At 34.9% G+C, this 19,202-nt stretch overlaps 1 protein-coding gene across 2 annotated transcripts in view; it reads left to right on the top strand.

Annotated features, from left to right (window-relative positions):
- The window catches only part of TMEM131 (transmembrane protein 131), a 100,509-nt gene that overhangs the window by 15,023 nt on the left and 66,284 nt on the right, over window positions 1-19,202 (top strand). For both annotated transcript variants that reach the window (XM_062601576.1, XM_062601577.1), the window contains exons 2-3: window positions 2,188-2,249; window positions 14,721-14,761. In XM_062601576.1, coding sequence (XP_062457560.1) covers window positions 2,188-2,249; window positions 14,721-14,761 — 103 coding nt within the window. The remainder of the gene's footprint in view (window positions 1-2,187; window positions 2,250-14,720; window positions 14,762-19,202) is intronic.

The following is a 19,202-nucleotide window of genomic DNA, read 5'->3' on the forward strand; positions in this document are numbered from 1 at the left end:
GGGAAGAATTGTTGCGGCGTTTGTTTCTTTGTACCTGCAGCGTGTCATTTTTAAAACACAGAAAAGCTGCAAAAATGCAAGAATCCATAATTTGATGTAAAAGCTAGGTGGATTTGGAGAAGTGTCCTTCTGTATTTTATTGATTATTGATAGATTATGAAAATAAAGCTGTTTTCTAAATATTTTTTGATATCATAATTAAGTTTTATGTATTCTTTGTTCCTAGAGCAGAATACTAGAGGGAGGGAAAAAAAAAAGCCCATCCTCATAGAAACTTGATTCCTCTTGACTGTTAGGACTGAGTGTTTTTATTCATGAATTCATTTATTAAATTGTATTTGTTAAACTTGCTTTAAATTAAATACACTAGCAAACATCATTTCATACTAGGCTTCGCCCTTAATTAAAAGTTGAGAATCTTTCTACCATACGAGCTTTTTTTTTTTGGTAACGGCTCCCTTTTCTCTCTCTCTCTCTCTTTTTTGCACTGAAATTCATGTGTAAACTCTTAGATACTTTTAAAAGCGAAATTAAACAATGACTTGAATGTCTTACGTATTGCCAGTTAAATGGACAAGAGTCTACTTGTTCTTTTTTTCTAGGATTAAACTTGAAACTGACAGATCTTCTCCAGTAATTTAAGTTTTAAAAGCCTAAATCTTGATGAGCTTTAGAACTTGATATTGTTAGAGCTGTTTGAATGCTTTTTTTGTTTTGATCTGGGTTTGCAGTTTTTTCTTTTTTTTTTTCTTGCTTTTGCCTGATGTTCAGTGTATTTCTTCAAAATAAATGATTGACATAAAACCCAGTTCTTAGATTAAGGATAACTTTTATGTTTAAAGTTTGGAACTCATTAAGATAATACATATACAAAAATAATTCAAAGATATTGCTGACATGAGTGACTATACCACTCATGCCACTGAACGTACTGCAGGATATGCATATTGTTTATAATCTGAGCCCTTCTCCCCTTTTACAGTTGTTTTTACACTTCAGCATGAAGTGGGCTGTGTTCTCAGCCTTGTATCCTTCAACTTTTCAAGCTATTGCATTTCAGAAATCTAAAGTAATTATATAAAATTTTTGTCCTTTTCTTTGCATACCAAAAGAAACTTTTTCTTCTGAAGTAGAGACTATAAATTCTGTTTGAGAACACAACAGCAATTCTTGTTTCATATTGTGTTTCATATTACAGAAGTAAAAGTGAAGTTCTGGAGTATGTACCTTTTAGGAGAAGGCATCAACATATGGGGAGAGTTGGGGACCCACTGGGGACCCACTTTTTTTTTTTTTTTTCTTTTTTTTTTTTTTTTTATTGCTTGCCTGCTTCTATTTTATTTACTAAGTGAGTAGTCTTTTGGGAAGTGCACCTTAGATCTCTTCAAACTTTTTCTTCCCTCTCTAAGTCACGTTCACTCTTTAACTGATTCTTTTGTTAAACAAGAGGGGCAAAGTTCTTGTTTCTCTGTCCTTAGAAGAAAGTAGCATTATCTGCTTTTTGAGGGGAATGGAAGAACAATTGCTTGACCAACTGTTTAGAGGAAATGAGTAGAGGAGCTTAAGTTGTGCATCCTGTGTGTGACTGAGGGATGAACTTTTCACTGAGTAGACTTCCACTTCATGTGGAATTTTTTGGTGCACGTGCTTTGAATGTTTCAAATTTTATTATGCTACTGTCAAGATGGGAGAGACTTGTTCTCATGCTGAGGATTAGGAAGATGATGGAATAAGGCTTTTCAGGTTTACAGTTATGTTGTAACATGCATAAATGAAAATGAACTTTCGTTCTTAGGTGTTGTAATCTATTGTGGGTTTAGGTGTGTTAAACTCGCTTCCTCAAGTACACACATGTCCATTTGAATACAATCAGTTACATTAGTTAAAATACTGAATTAGCTTGGCACAGCCACTCAAGAAGAAATTTTCACTTTGGAATTAAACATTTTTATGCCAAAAGATTGATTTGCAAAGTATGTTGCTTATTATTATCAGCATCTTGGTATGAGGCCTCTTAAAGGATAATTAATATAACAAACTGTGCAAATCCACTGTTTTATTAGGCTTTGCACTGCTGTGTTGGGTTGTCATGGGAGCAACAGAGTTTAGATGTTTAAGTTGGCTTTATTAACTTTAATACTAAATATTCTTCTGTAAATAACTTAGTTTTTTCCTTTTGCTTCACAGCTTTCATCCAGTCAGATGGCATAATAGAAATGCTACGGTTTGATGAAGGAGACCTATTGCAGGTATGTAGTGGCAGAATAAGCCATCTCAAGTAGCAGTGTTTCATCTCTCTCCTTTTGGTAGCTGGTTTTTGGAACTTATGGGTGAGTGGATTTTTGAAGAAAGGCAACCATGGAACTTCAAGTAATTCCAAAACCCTTTTGGCCTTCTAGCATTATTTTCAACAGTATATTTTGGTGTGCTCTGAGATTCTAGTTCCCTGGTCTTTCACATCAGAAAACTGATGGAGTTTGCCACAACTTCAGCGTGGCCTGTTCACCCTGATTTCTTTTCCAGAAAAAATGGGGGCTGCTTTGTGTATGAGACTCACTTTGATATAAAGTTGGAATGCAGTTAGGTAGCACAGCCAGAGGAACTGGGATGTGCTGTGAGATTCCATAATTTTAGAAGTAGCCTTTGGGATCAAGTCACCACTGGTTTTAATGAAATGCAAATTAATTACTGCAGTGAGGTAACTGCTATTGCAAATATGTATTTTTCAGATATAATGTTGCCATTCTTCTTGCCAAAGAAAACGGCTTTCTTTTGATAAAACAAATTAAATAGTAACTTTAAAGAACATGTACTAATATTTTGAGATGATGGTAGTAGTTGGGATAAAAGACATAGGAACAGGTCAGTTTTTGGCTTAATACTTTGAGTAACTGAGTTCATAAGCATAGTAGTTCCACTATATTTAAGGAAGAACTGCAGATTTTCTGTGATTTAGTGTTGGCAATCTAAAGTCTGACTGTTTTACTAAAGCCTGCTGGATAATCAAATTGTATGCTGTAAGCAGTATTATTATCTCTTGACCAGAATTTCATACACTTGCATTTTGTGGATTGCATTAATGTTGATGGTATCTTTTGTTAAAATTCCCTTACGTTGTTATCCCTGGTAATTGAGAGGGAGGACAGGAGGAAAATGAAGAAAAGCATTAATTGTTTAAATGATTAGAACATGTGTTACATGATTGTGCTTTACTTCATTACTTACTAGTGCAGTGCATATTTTACAACTCTCATATCTATCTTGTTTAGGCCAAAAGAGCCTACAGATGACGTGAAAGCCATACGGGTCTAAGTTCATGATACAATTATTTGTTTTAGATTTAATGAGTTTTTTTTTTTTAACCTTTCTAAACTTATTTTTCATGGCTCCATCTTTATGGTTGACACCAGCATCCTGACTGTAGTAATATAAATCAATAATAACTTGTTACAGGTTTTAAGATTATAATGTAAAATATGAGAATAACGTATTTCAGCCCCTGTACTGCATTATTCAGGGCTTGGCAGTCAAAAGAAAAAAGCTGATGGGCAATCAAACTTACAGGTATATGAAGTTTGAATGATTTTACAGATCTAAGACAGGTGACACTGCTTGCATTTCTTCCTCTCAGGTACACATGGACAAAAAAGGTGCCAGAACTTTGTAATGTTGTAAGGGCTGGGAGCTGCTGTCCGTGTCATTTAGGACACATCTGAGATACATACTAAAAAGGATAACTTGCTTATCTGCATCTGAATTGTGAAGACATAAAATTCATTTCCAGGATGCTAGGGAGTGATATGCTAAACTGGAAGAGGGTTAGGTCTTCAAAATGATCTAAACAATACAAAAAAAAACCCAGGTTCCTAGTTAAAGCAGTTGTTTAGGTGTCATGTAGTACTTAATGTATTTTCGTAATAATGATTGGGGGCAGGTTTAGCTCAGTTGGTTAGAGCGTGGTGCTGCTAATGCCGAGGTCACGGGTTCAATCCCTTTACGGGCTGTGCTGAGGGTTGGACTAGATGATCTCCAGAGGTCCCTTCTAACCTTACCATTCTATGATTTATATAAGTTTATTTTGGATGTATAGAATGGAATGGTGGAAATTTTCTTTATAGGTTACAATCTCAATTATTGCAGTTTTGATTCATGGAACTTGTATGGAGATGCCACAGATAAGCGTAAAGATAACAGAAATAGCAACTGAGCTTAGCTTCTTTTCTGTTAGCTACTTTATTAGAATAGTTTAATTTGACAAAAGTGGCTTAATTAAAAAAAAAAAAAAAAAGGCTGACAGATGTTGACCTGGTTTTTAAGATGAAAAAGGGTGTAGTCAGCTTCAGCAGTCTAAACATTAGACTTTTTTTTTTCCACAAGGTAATGTTAGTCTTACAAATCTGAAGTTCTCTCTGAGAGTCTTTTTTGAAGCACTCTGTTAATTGCTGTGGCTTTGAGAACCAGAATGTAATGGTGCTGTTGCGAACCATCTCAAAAACTGATATGAAGATGGAAAAGTAAATTGTATTGTTGATCATTCTAACTTTATTGAAAGACACAACAGAGAGAAATTAGCTTATTTAAATATGATGGTGGGACAAAGTTGATTTCTGAGTGTTACACTGTAAACTTTGTAGTGCTTTGTCATTTGACTGCTACTTACCCTAATATGGTGCTGAATGTTTGATTTACAACAAAACAAAGACAAATTTTAAAATACATAGTTTAAAATATTAGTTACTATGCTTATGGCTATTAAGTCAAAAAGGCTTACATAATTAAAGCCAGTTCATTTTAATCAGAATGATGCTGCATGTTTTCTCTAACTTTCTAAATTTCTTTTTTTTTTTTTTGTAAATTTTAATATAGTGACCTCTTGTGAGTACTTACTGCAACTGGAAAAATAAAACCTAAGGAAATACATTATTGTAAAATCACATTTATGTCTTGTGAACAACCATTACTAATGTATTAAACTTATTGTCTGTCACTGAACATTTACCTTTGAGGCTTTCTGTAAGGCTTCATAAATGTGTATTAAATCTAGGTCATCCATCATGGAGAACAAATCACATTGATATAGTAATAACTTAACATTTAGAAAACATTATCTGCCTTCAGATTTTTTTTTTAAGTATCCAAAATAAACAATGTCCTGCATAAAGCCATTAATAATCATTTAAGTGGTAGTGTCTAAGCCATCTCTGATCTTGTTTTATTTTTCTCTCCATGGAGTAATAGATATCTTTATACTCGAAGCAAGTCCTTTTCTTGGGTGAAGGAATTGCTTTCCAAGTAAAGCAAATCAAATGCTGACTTTTACACAATTTATTTGTTAAGGATTTCTACTCGATCTCTGCAGTTATAGTGTATCCTCGTGGTACTGTATTTTTGTACTTAACATACCGTCAATGAAACACTCATCTGTTGTGAAACAACTCGCACAATCATATTTTATGATTTTTGTTGCCAAAAATAACTATTGGAAAGCTGTACTTAACCAAATATATATATATTACTTAATTATTGAAAGAATATAATTCTTTAAATACTTACCTAAATAACTTGAATTTATTAGAAGTAAAGTGGCTGTGGCTAATAAATAACTGTAGCAGAGATTGTACTTTTGCGTGTGGACTTCTGGTATGTGGATTAAAAAGTGCCAAACCAGTATAGCTTTGCCCTCTGTCTTCACAGAACAAATCTGAGAACTTGATTCTTTAGCATGCATGTTTAGGTTAGGGTTTATATTTGAGTAAATTTATCTGCTTCTGTCCTTGTATTAAATTGCATCTAACCAGAGAATTTGCTACCTTCCATCTGTTCTTTACATAAATCAGTCCCCTTAAGCCCTCTGCAACTTTTTGAACTGTTCAAGTAAAATATTTAGATCTGTACCTGGGGTAAGAATAGTATTAATGCAAACTGTTTATTGCTCAGGATGAGATTTTTCTATTTTGTTTTGTTTTTCTACATCAGCAGGTTATTTATAAAAGTCTGTGTAGTTGTTTGGCCCTTGTTTTGTAGAATCACAGAATCATTTGATTGAAGGGTCCTTAGGAGATCACCTGTTACTTTCTTCTGGTAGTGTCCTGTGTAGATGCAGTATCCCCAGCAGGTGCTTGTCTTATCTGTTCTTTTAAACCTTCAGAGCAGGAACTTTCACAGATGTCCTTAAGCGCACATTTGTTTCATTTTTTAAGTCCCTTTTTACTTCTTTCTCTACCTCTAATATATGTTGAGGAGTTGATTTTTGTCTATTTCATAAGGATCATTTTGTACTAAGACATTTATAACTTCTCCTTCACCTCCTTTTCTCATCTGGATGTTTTGAAATGTGGCATAAGTTTTCTTTTCTGGACTCTGATTTGTCTATACACTTAGTAAGCACATAAACCATGGTGCTTAATTTGGACATTACTCTACCCTTGCTCAAAGCCTCAGCCAGAGAGTTGCTTCTTTGTGCAGTGACACTTGTTTTAATAATTTGACAGCATTTTGGTGGCTAGTATAGTTTGTGTTTTACTTCAATCTCCAGATGGATCATTTTTGTCAGAACTACCACTTGGTCAGTTATTCCTGGTTTTGCATTCAAGCTCTCTTTCAGCTGAATTTCACATTGTTGATTTCAGGCCGACTCTTCAGTATACCATGATCACTTGAACCCTTGTCTGGCGCGCGGGAGATGCTTGCACCTCTGAATGTGGTGTCATCTGCAACTGTTAGGAACACCGAATTAAGCTACAATTGCTCCTTTTAGCAAGTTACCTTTTCATATTAAGCTGAAACTCTGCCTCATTTTTGAGGGCTTTATTTTGAAAAGTGAAGAAGTAAAATTTTAATTATCAGAACAAAGCCTTTTCATTTGCTTTAGTTCATAAAAGACTGTTTCCTAAGTTGCTGTTTATTGTGAGTAGTCTTGCTCTATATAGCTAACGTTTTCTTGCATACTATAAATAGGGTCACTGTTTTCCTGAGTGAATGATCTTCCGTTCCTAATAAGCTTTTGGAAAATGTTTCTGCTTTTGTAGTGGTATTGGTAAAGTAGCCTATTCCTGCAAAGAGTAAGGAAAACAAGACTCTTAATTTTATTAAGGTTGTCTGACATGGAATACTTTAAACACTATCATAGAATCATAGAATTAGTAAGGTTGGAAGGGACCTCTGGAGATCATCTAGTCCAACCTCCCTGCTCAGCAGGGTCACCTAGAGCATGTTAGACAGGGTTGCATACTTACTCTTGTTGCAGTAATCTTAAGTATATGAAATGCTTTTTTACAGACCAGCTCTTAGACATTTTTTAACTGATATTTACTGCATTTGCAGAATAAAATAGAGAACTGTGTGGTTACTTAATACATATTTGATGACTTTATTAAAGTAGTATGAACTCTGGTAGTCACATGAAAAGCTGCTAATCAGAGTTACAGTTGTCCTAAACATCAAATAGACAGAACCTTAGCGTGACTTGCAGTGATGAAGCTGAACACTGAAAGACTGTGTTGCATGCATGGGAATCTACCACACTGATCTCTAACTGGAGGAGTTCGAATACTTTATTCAGGCTCTGTGCTTCACTTTATATGGTGTGTTAAATTTAAGATAAATATCTTACAGAAGTTGCAATCATTCAATTATGATGAATCAGTTATAATGTTTTCATCATGTAAAGTTGAAATACATTTTTATTACCTCAAATTTTGATATTGTAGGTTTGTCTTTTAAAAGGTTTTTGATGCAATCTCCATTAGTACCCATATAGCCAAATTGCTAAGATATGGGCTACGTAAGTGGACAATAAAGTAGGTGGAAAATTGGCTTGACCATTGAACTGTAAAGGTGATGATTGACAGTACAAAGTTCAGCTGGCAATCTGTTAACCGTGGCATCCCTCAGGAATCAATACTGAGGACAATATTGTTTGTCTTCATTAACAATCTCAATGATGGGATAGGAGCATGCTTGGTAAGTCTGGATGCTACTAAATTGGGTGGACACACTGGAAGGCAGGGCTACTGTTTGGAGGGACCTTGGCAGGCTTACAGGAACCTCATGATGTTCAGCCAGGGCAAATGCAAGTCCTGCAGCTGGGGCAAAATCACCCTATGCAACAGGAAAGGCTGGACAGTGACTGGCTAGAAAGCAGCACTGCCAAAAAAAAAAAAATACTTGGGAGTCCTAGTGGGCGACGAGCTGAACATAAATCAGTAGTGTATCCTTGCAACAAAGACGACCAGCTGCCTACTGATCTATATCAACAGGTTTGGAGTCAGCAGACTGAGGACAGTGATTTTTTTGCCCCCTTTGAGCACTTGTGAGGCTGCATCTGGAATATTACATCAGGTTTTGGATTCCTCATTACAAAGAAGGCCCTGGCAAACAGGAGCAAGCTGAACAGAGGACTACCAAGATGGTCAGGGACAGGAGCAATTCTCCTGAGGAGATACTTGTTAGCCTCTAGAACAGAAGACTTTACAGGGAGATCTTATTGCTGTACAATTAACTACTGAGAAGGATAGTGTAGAGCTGACCAGGTCAGACTTTTGAATATGCACAGTGGAAGAACAAGAGGCTCTGGACACAAGTTACAGGGAATTCCAAGCTGATGTAAGGAAAGAAAATTAACATGAGGATGGTCAAACACTGAACTGGGTTACTCATAGTTGGAGAGTCTTTCTTTGGAGATGGCACCAAGTTTGAGCTGCGTGCTCTAACTGGACCTGCTCAGAGCGGGGGGTTGGACTAGGTGGCTTCTGAAGGTCCCTTTCAACATACTTGATTTGATAAATGAATAAAAATCATCTCAGTTCATCACCATCACCTTCACTTCTGGGCAGCTGAACTTCTGCTCCTTTTAAGAAAAAAGGAAAAAAAAAACAAAAAGAAAAAAAAGGAAAAGGGGAAAAAAAAGAAAAAAGAAAAACAAAGGGAAGAATTGCCATCCCCAGGCTTCGATTTGAAAATAATTAATTGATACCCAGGAGTAAGTGACTGTTGCAGAGCCAATGTCAATAGCATGTGTTGCATCAGCTAAAGTCAACTGATGTTTTTCTTTCCTTGTGTGAGTTTAGATCATGAAAGAGCATGGCAAGAATGACTCATTCTCAATTCATTTTCAGCTACCTCACAGATTATAACATTCATTTTTTTATTACCTGAAGCAAGGCATTCATCATTAATTATGTTTCTTTTAATTATCCTACTTATTAGCATAGAGGTCATGAATGTAGCAATGAAGACTTAAGTTGTCATCTACATATCTATTCTGTAGTTGTAAGCAGTAAACAGCTTTTGTACAAGTAGGAACCTGCCTTCCTATAAAATATATAAAATGTCTCTAGAAAATTAAAACTGGAAGAGTGACTTTAAATTAGTGAATACTGTTGTGCAGCAATACGGAACACTTTGATTAGTGAAAGTTTTGATAGCCTTAAAGAAAGCCTGCCATGGTGTCCAGAAACCTCATGCTGAAAAGAAATTAGGAATTGGCCATTTAAGAGGTTTTATCCTTATTTTCTTTTTCCTCTCAAGTCTTGTTTTAGGCATTAGGGCTTTAACTCAGTTGCCTAGGTAACATAGGTAACCAGTGCTATTTGAGATGCCCTAGGGTGTCCAGGACATCTGCATGTTGCTGGCAGTTACTGCACATGGCATAGGAGCAATGATGCACCCTTCTGGGCTGTCAGCTGGAGACCAGGCAGGTTGCCCTAGGACATCCATCTCAAGTAGCAGCAGATGCCTATGTTTAGATAACTGAATGTATCTCTAGGTAACATGACCTTTTTCCGAGAGCTGAAGAATAGATATGATAACAAACTGGTGAGCTATTAAAAGGAAGGTTGTTTTGTTTGGTTTTGTGTTTTTTTTTTTTTTTTTTTTGGCTAAAGTTTTAAAAAGCATGGCTACGTCTTTAGAGGCAGCCTTCAGACTAAAAGGTTTAGTTTTTTGATTCTCTGTATGTCTAAGTGAGTTGCCTGGTATAGTTCCAGAATTGCTATGGAGCCTGTAGGGTGTGCTTTCCTGTGCATATTTTCTATTTGAAAGTATTTCTGGGAGGTGTAAGGCTATGGAGATTTGATTGCTGCTGACTTGCTATGGAGATAGAATTGCTGTTCAAATTCAAGACCAATCTTGAAAACAGTGCTGAATGCCTTTAAATTTTCTCACTTGTTTGAAAGTTTTCTGAGGATCTCTATTCTAAAAGCCCAGTGATTTATAGTTTAATCCTTCTAAGGTTATTTAGAGAAAACTTAAGGTACACGACTGTTAGCAACTGCCTAAATGCATATGCTATCCTTATACACCAACAATAAAACAAGTGTTGGAAATCTGTTTCCAAGACTTGAACATAGGCTTTTAGATGAGAGGATTATAAACCCACAGTACTGGTGAAAGTAGTGACCTTTCCTTCTCCTGCTTTGTCTCCCTCAGTTGTACACTTTTACTGCTTCTTTTATGCTGGCCTTGTTTTTTTGTTGTTGTTAGGCAGTGAGCTTGATCAACGGATTGGTCCACCTGAAAGTTTTCTTTCTTTTTTTTTTTTTTTTCCCTGTAACTTAGTGTATTATGTCTCTTGAAATTTTAATATGTTTGTGTGCAACTTTCTTCCTGATCTGTGGTAAACTTCCTATTGCAAGGTAGTATTTTTGTTTCTAATACTTATCCTGTGCAGGTAAGGCTTAATAATTTTTTCTATAAACTGTATTTTGGTAATGCTGTTCTATTAGAGATGTATCCTTTACAGGAGAAAAAAGTAAGTTGTATTTATTAAGTAGCTTAATTTAGATTTCTCTGTAGTATTGCAGTGCTGATAAGCCAGCAGTATGCAACAAAGCTTGCACTTTAAATAGTGAGTTGGGAAGGAATAACCAGCACACACTTAGTTCTTGTCAGTTATGTTTGACAGCTGGTGGAAGGGGGTAGAGTCGCACAGGAGCATGCCGGACTGCAATACAGTAAGTCCAATTTTATTTGAAGATCCATAGAAATAATTTAAAACATGTAGCTGAACCCCATTTGCATGTTGTGTTTACTGCATGTCTCTGAAGATTGACGTATAATAAAAATGAGTGGTAATTATAGAAACTGCCACATCAGATTTATTTTTGGTTTAGTTCCATGATGCTACAGTTAAGCTGATGAGCTGTTGAAGATGGTATGCTGTTTCTTTTGCTCTTGATTGACCCTGATTTTTTTTTTTTTTTTAAAAGTCATTGGTGTTCATCATTTTGCTTATATTTAACAGAACTCTGTAGGCAAGAAGCAGGCTTTTCTTTATAAGCATTAATTTTGAATTTTGTTTTCTTATTTAGAACTTGAATGAAATACATTCAGATTATCCCTCCTGTGGTCTGAAGTCATGTTTTTGCTGCAAATGTATTAGTCAATCTGTATATAATGTTTAAAAACACAAATCATCTTGATAGGATGTCTAAGTCTGAAATGTAAGATAAGTCACAGAATGTAGCTCCCCAAAATTAATTACAGCTGTAGTTATGTGGTAATTCAACAGGTATTGTTAAATGATGTGCATTCATTTTCTAGAGTTAAATCTAGTCTCTGCTGGCTTCTGTCTAAAAATTGGCCTGGGTGAGATCTTAGACTGAAACTGATATTAGGGGTCTTGACTGACAGTTACAGTGCTTAAGGCTGTAGACGACAAACCTGCTGTCTTGTTTAGAGCCAGAACTAATGGGCAAGGACGCAACAGTGTTGGGAACAACTATTTCAAGTGCTTTTCTTTAAGATCCCCATCATCTGACTGTCAAGTAGCTGTTAGCAGTTGAATAACATGCTTTTGTGGAAGTTATGATTCTAAAGAGAAATCAATTACCGAAAGGAAGGTTGATTTTAATTATAGAATAATACACTTTTGAGGAATGTGGTAAGGAATACAGAGTGCTTTAAACGTCTGTTAACTTTACTGCTATGTATGAAATTTTGTTGTAGATATTTTTTTATAACAGCATTTCACAGCAATTTTTTGTTGTTTCTGCCTAGTAGTCAGGAAAATCAGTTTGATGAATACATAGCATGGGCAAAACAGGCAAAACCGGGAAAAGAGTGGCTATACATGTGCTTATGCTGGAGTAGAGAAGAGAGAGATGCACAGCTGCTTAGTAAGGAGGGATAGCAGATGGTTTCAACTGAGGGAGGAAACACTCAAAGTGGATTTAGGTGATTTGGGGATGCATCTGCATTAATGGTTGAGTGTCTTTGGATCCAAAACCTCGTCCCATCAACAGTTGGAGTGTACCATTCGCTATATGTGTTTGTGTGTGTGTCTATATATAAATATATAAAAAAAGTGTGTGTGTGTATATATGTATATACATATATATACACACACAGAAAGTGTAAATAAGTGTGTGTGTGTGTATATATTATATATATATATATATAATATATACACACACACACACACAAAAAAAAAAGAGATGTGCAAAAAGCTCAGAGGATGCTGAGCCTTACTTGAGCAGCTTGTCTGTCACCTTCCATCAACAGTAGCTGACTTTGGGGAAATCCGCCTGCCTTCTCAGCTCCAGTCAAGTTTGGGCTCTCTGTTCCTGTAAACAAGAAATGGTCTGTGTCTAGCCATGCATTAGTAGGTTGTGGAGCATTTCTCAGAGCTTGCAGAGCTCACAGAGGCAGGTGTAGTCAGAGGTGTTTTTAGAGAGTGTGGGCAATAGTTGCATTGTTCAAAGTCGGTTATCTTTTGGGGAAGGCAAACGGTGATTAGTGGTTGTCAGCTTTATGATAGAAAAGTTGGTGAAAAAATATATATATAAATGTAATTTTTAAGTAACTGTCTAAAGCTTATTATGATCACTTCTTAAAATATTCAAACAGTATGTACTTTTTGCAAAAAGCTTATAAAATCATTCCAGCATGAACCAGAGGAAATAATTGGCTTGATGTTTGGAACAAGTGCTTGCTTGAAGTGTTAAACTAACTTTTGACAGCACAAGGTGCAAGGGAAGTAATTTCAACTGATTCATTTTTTTATTTGGTTCTCTACCTATTAATTTACTGTTTAAGTTGAGAAATTGATTGGTAGCAGCTGAAAACAGGAAAGTTTTTTTTCTCTCTTTCTAATCTGAGTAAAAAAATAAAGTATATGCAATATATGTTTAAATGAAAACTCCTTGACTTGTTCATTTTTAAATTATTATAAAATTGTCAATATAATTTACTTAGGCCCTTAGCATTCCATCTAGTGAGGAAAAATTGCACTGATTGTGGTGTACTTCACACCAAAACACAGTTTGTTTTGAAACATGCCCCCTTTTTCCTCCCCTAGCTTAGCAAGGCAATCTGGCTCTATTTTGGAGGTTTTAAAACAAACAAGCTAATTGATGCTCTGCTTAGTCTTGTAAAATTGCAAACAAATCAGCAATTACAAACAGACAAATTCTGTTGTAATCATTTTTTTTGCATAATAAACTTCTGACTTCAGTCATATAAAAATGACAGTGTCAATGAATCTAATTTGTTTTTGGATCTGAAATACTGTTTAGGTTTACAGTCCAGAAATGGTTCCTGCCTTGAATTGAACATATTCCTGACAAACATATTTATGGACTGAATAGTTTAATAGTAGCAACTCTAAAAATTCAAAGTAGTATCTCCAAAAAGCAAAATATAGGTACTGTTGCTGGAGAAATTTTTGCACGTGGAGTTCGTTGTTTGTTCTTTCTGTGCATGCTTTTTTTTTTTTTTTTTTTTTTTTTTTAAGTAGAAAGAAATACATTTATTTTAGAGAGGACTAGGCCAGAAAGTATAATTAGCAGCTGAAATAGAAATCACTGAAGTGCCCAGGCAAGGGAGTTGGTTTTATTTCTGAAATTAAATATGAAAAATTACAATCTCTCTTACAAACAAAATTCACCATTATACTAGAGATGAACTGTGTCGGATAAGTAAAGGTGTGAGCAATGGACTTTATCACAGACCTGTAAGTTTTCTTTCCACTCCCAAAAGACAAATATTCTAGATCTTGGCCATAAAATTCCTTTAAGAAAAGAACTGGAATCTTGAATTTGATTCCAAAATACTTTGTGAATTTAAAAACGTTTAAGAAGATGTAATATTAGCTATACTAAGAGAACATTTCATAACCTTTTAAAGTAATTGGAATTTCCTCGACCTTGTAACCTCCTTGTTTTCAGATCCTTAAGCGTAATGTCCAGCAGAGTGGCAGTAAAGGTGTGAATAATAGAGGCTAGATAATCATTAGCAAGGAAAGAGATGGAAGTTTCTTAATTAAATAGAGATTATAATGTTCTGTTTTCTAGATTGAGTTATATAAGTGAGATGTTTCCTTGACTGTTATTTGGCTTATATGCTTTCCTTTGTAATATTTCTTACATCTATACTAGCTCTTTCTTTTGCTCCTTACATTGTTACACTTTCCAGGAGTTTTTTCCTTCTGTCAATCTTTTAGCTACTTGCCTTACACTACATAGCAGTTCCTACTACTGGAATTGACCACAGTTCTTGTCCAGGACCAGTCTTTGACTTGAAAAGACAAGGTGATGGCTTCATTTCTTGAAGTAACTAATTGGGAAAAGCTGATCTGTATTTTCTGTTCCAGATCATAACCTGTCCTTTTGTCTTTGAAAATCTGATCTACTCATTTATTAGTTGTTGAGGATTTTTCCACCTGCAGGAAGGATAATGTTGTCAATCTCTTCAATTTAAGGTGTTTATTTTTTCTTTTACAGACTGAGACAACAATTGGCCTCAGTTCATATCAACAGAAAAGGTAAGCACGATTTTGTAAAAGTTTTATATAGCCATCCTATTTGGGATTTCAGTGATACTTTTTCCATTAACATAATTGTAAAAGTTTTAGTGTAAACAAAACACAAAATACAAATCCTGTAATCTTTCAACTATTTGTATCCTATGAAGAAATTTAAGGTAAAAAGTTAAATCAAGTTGTGTCAATATTTAAACTATTATTTGTTATGTATAGAAATACTGCTGCTAGGAAACGTCAGTTTATGTATGTAGAACACGTGAGGAAGGACAACCTTTTATCCGTATGAAGTGATTCAGGTAAATTTTTCATGTTTGATAGGATTATTCATGCTAATAACAAGCTCCACTGTGTTGCATTATTTAAAAAAAAAAAGCCTACTGTTATCATGTGAGGAATTATATTTTGAATGTCAAGAAGATTTGGACAACTAAAACACTTAGCATATGGGCAAGCAATTAAAGACTCGAGGAGGCTGAATTGCTTAATTCGGTTTAATGTACACTGCAGTATGTAATTCTGCGAAAATAGGGATGGAATAAACGGAGATTCTACTTAGAGGTTTTTTAATCATCTTACTAAAATTCTGTTGAGAGAAGGCTGCTTTTGTGTTTTTTGTCTGCTTCAAAAATTTTGGGGTACCTCTAGAAAAACAACTTTATGATGTTACTTTAGATGTATTCCTTTTTTTTCTCTCTTAGAAAGAAAACTTAATCTGTTATTGAAGAGCTTTGCATGTATGGTGTTTGAGAAGCAGAAATGAGCCCTTTTCTCCCTAATCTCTAATATCTTTTTTCTTAAGATTCCTGAAATATTCATCTGCATTGAATAGATGGCACTGAATATCAGTAATGACACATACTTCTTATCGCACAATAGTATTCAACTAATTGGGATGTAAAACACAGGTTTTCTAAGTAAATGTAGATAGATTTTTCACAGGCTATTCTCATTTTCTTCCTTATGTTGGATGCCTACTTTCAGGAAGCCTAGTAAAAAGAGTTCTTTTTCATTCAGAAGATAATAGGCAAAGTTCGTATTTTGGTCTGTATCTAGGTGCCTAATTGTGAGCTAAGGGCCTCTGTTGGTAACAAGTTTTGAAAAATTTTTGAGAAAGAAAGAGCAACTTTTTAAATTTTACTTCTAAAAAGCCTCAATCGTGTGTGCATCACTTACCACCAGCCTTTTGTACTTTCTGATATGGCACTGACAATTAACATCTTGTCATGTTAATTCCCTGAGTTGTGTGGAAGTTTTACAAACTTTGGCTTACCTAGTATATTAAATATCTAAGCATACTTGGAATTTGGAGAGGGGGGAAGAGAGAGAGACAGAGAGAGAGAACGTGAAGATGTTGAAGAATCTTATGAGGATGTGGCAGGTTTTCCACTTCAAATAAGTTTAAAATAAATTAATTTATGTCATCTTTATCACAATAATGTAAAAGATGAGTTAATATGCATTGAAATAAGGCAATTATACTAAATACTTTTAAATGAAGCTTGAGGCAATTTGTGTGTTATACTAACATGAATTTTGTCAAATTGTATTATACTAGATTCTCATTTGTGTTTTTTTTTTTTTTTTTAAAAAAAAAAAAGCTTTAGCATTGTCGTTCTACCTAAAACTTCTTGTTGCTGTATCTTCCCTGAATGTTTCTTTCCATTTCCCCAGTGAATTGTGCCTTCTCTCTTTCTTTTGGGACCTCTGCCCACTTATTTTTGATCCACTGAGTCTCTGAACTTAAACTTTTCACATAATGCTGTTAATAGACTCATTTCTTTCTGCTTGCCTGTTGTGCTGGATTAAGCAAACAGCAGTAGAATGTTCACTAGATTGTTCCCAGAAATAATCACTTCCAAATATGTATTCAGTGCTGATTTCTCTTTTAACCACTTATACGTACTGTACTTCACTTTGTATAACTGTACTGTCATGTGAGAGTGAATTGCTACATGTAAGATCTGTTAGATATTACCCTTATAGAACTGCTTACATTTCATTTTCCTGGCTACTCAAACATAGGTTAAGTATGCAAATACCTATCACTGTTGTCAAGATAAAATAAGAATAATTTTGTAATGATCAAATTTAAGTTGTTACATTTCTCATCATTTGTTTACTAGGGTTTTTCCCCATTTTGTTACCTTAAATTGTTTGTGTGAATCTCTGCTCATTTCTCTGTACTGGACTCAAATTTTACATAGCAGTAAAAGAATCTTTTCATTGTTGAAGTCCTCTTGTATTTTGAAAAATAAGGTGATTCTAAATACTTTCAGAAGAATATAATCAAGTAGGTCACACAGCAGTATAATTAATCTGTAGCAACTGTTCTGAGTGGCTCATGTAGACTGTTAGTACTGGTATTTCACCTTACTGTAGGGTTTCTCTTTAAAAAGTGTAGTAATTTAGAAATAATTAGGATAAAATTGTATGTAGTTTACTCTGTAGGCATTGATCTTTACTCTGAGACAAGGAGCATTTGCTTATATCTCATGCCTGATAAATAAAATTTAGTCTGTGGGTTCTTCATGCTTCTAGGGTGGTTTTATCATATCTACAACCATTTTAAGTCAATTTAGTTATTTCAAACTGCCTAGATTTCACTAATCATCAGTATGATTCCCCTCTGTAATTGCTTGCTACAAGCTCTTTGTAAGGTCAGTGACTTTAAAACTAATAGAGGTGTTTCATAGATTCTTCTAATAGATAAAAACATCTACAATAGTAGCTCTTCACTGTTGCTTCAACAGGTTAACCAAAAATCCAAGCTGTAATATTTTTAAAAATTGGAAAGCAGGGAAAAAGAATGCAACTGTGAACTTTCTGTTTTAGAAATGTGATCTTAAGTGTTCTGCCTTGATTTGTGCTTATAGAAGACTGAAGATGAGATTAGGTGATAGAGTGGCTTGAGAAATCTCACTTTTTCAGTTGGCTAACTCTTTGCATAGAGAATCATGCTTACATCTCTGAAAGGTAACTGCTAGTGTTTTTTGTTTGTTTGTTTGTTTTAATGCTTCAGAATAAAGAATTCAAAGAGAATTTGGCAAACTGTTTGCCATCTTAATTTTGTCAGCAGTATTAACTATTCTCAGCTGGACCTTCTGTAGCAATTGAAATATTTCCTTTCTGATAGCTCAGCTTACAGAGTTAGTGGTTCCGCTATTTAGCTGACTTGTTAGGGAAACCTTTTTTGAAAAAGAGATATTATAAAATTAAGTTCCATATATATTGCCTAGTGCATCACTCTGTCTGAAGTCCTTAAAATGTTTTGGTTTATTTCTTTATGCCAACAGAAACTCAGTGCAAGAATATGGCCATCATGAGGGGCCATAGGGAAGCACCAAGTTCCACAAAACACAAAGTGGGATACTTCCAACTCTGTTTTTATGTATTCATCCTAAGCCTATTAATTGTATATAAGAACATAATGTGAGATTCATATGATATTCATCACTATATCTCTGGCTTTGTTTTGTTGTCCAAAAGAAAAGAACCCCCCTTTAATTTCCATATAAAAGATATTCCAAACTTGTCATCATCTTTAGACCTTTTTCAGCTCTGCTATAACTTTTTTTTTTTTTTTTTTTTTTTTTTTTTTTTTGAGGTGGGGAAATCAGAACATTCTTTTGTGAGTCCCAAGTCGTGTCTCTTTAGAAGAAAGCACAGCAGTGAGAACCAGATGTTTGGACTTAGGCTCCTCTCAGTGTTCAGTCTCTCACTGACCTCTGTATAGCTGAAGACAGAAATGGTTCTTTTTAATTTCTGTGGACTAATAAGATCCTGTGAGCCAGGGGTACACTGTTTACTGTAGCCTTCTACACTCCACAGTTTATACACCATTGTTTCAGTGTTTAATCTCACTGGAGCTGACAAAAATAACTTGTGTTTTGTTGGTCCGTGACATAATGATTCTACATAAATAGGCATTACAGGAGTTAGAGAACATCAAGTTCTGTTACTTATTCTATTTATTCTATTATTTCATATAGGGATATGACCTCTTACAAAAACTAACTTTGTATGCAGAAAGCTGGATGGTACAAGTGGATGCTATATTGATACATTTGTTCTGGCCAAAATTTTTGAAGATGGATGCAGCATATTTTTGCAAAATGTATTAGCAAAAACAAGAACTGTAACTTGCTGAAGCTGTAATCCACTCAGGTAAAACTGTGCCTCTGGTCAAGTTCTCTATTATGGGATGTTTGCAAGTTTAACTGTAGCAAACAAATTGCACCCAAATGTGTTCTTAACTAAGGCAAGATCTCTTTTATTTCTATTTGTCTTGTTCAAGTCTTAAAATAACAAATGTTTACATGTGTGAGATAGAAGTTACCCATTTTGTTTCTTCAGAGTATTGTATGTTATGTTAAAATGACTACATCTTGGTAGGAGAGCAGAAAGTATCACTGACAAGGTAAATACTCCAGGGGAGGTAAAC

Source organism: Rhea pennata, chromosome 1 (assembly GCF_028389875.1).
Source record: "Rhea pennata isolate bPtePen1 chromosome 1, bPtePen1.pri, whole genome shotgun sequence".
Classification (NCBI taxonomy): Eukaryota; Metazoa; Chordata; class Aves; order Rheiformes; family Rheidae; genus Rhea; species Rhea pennata.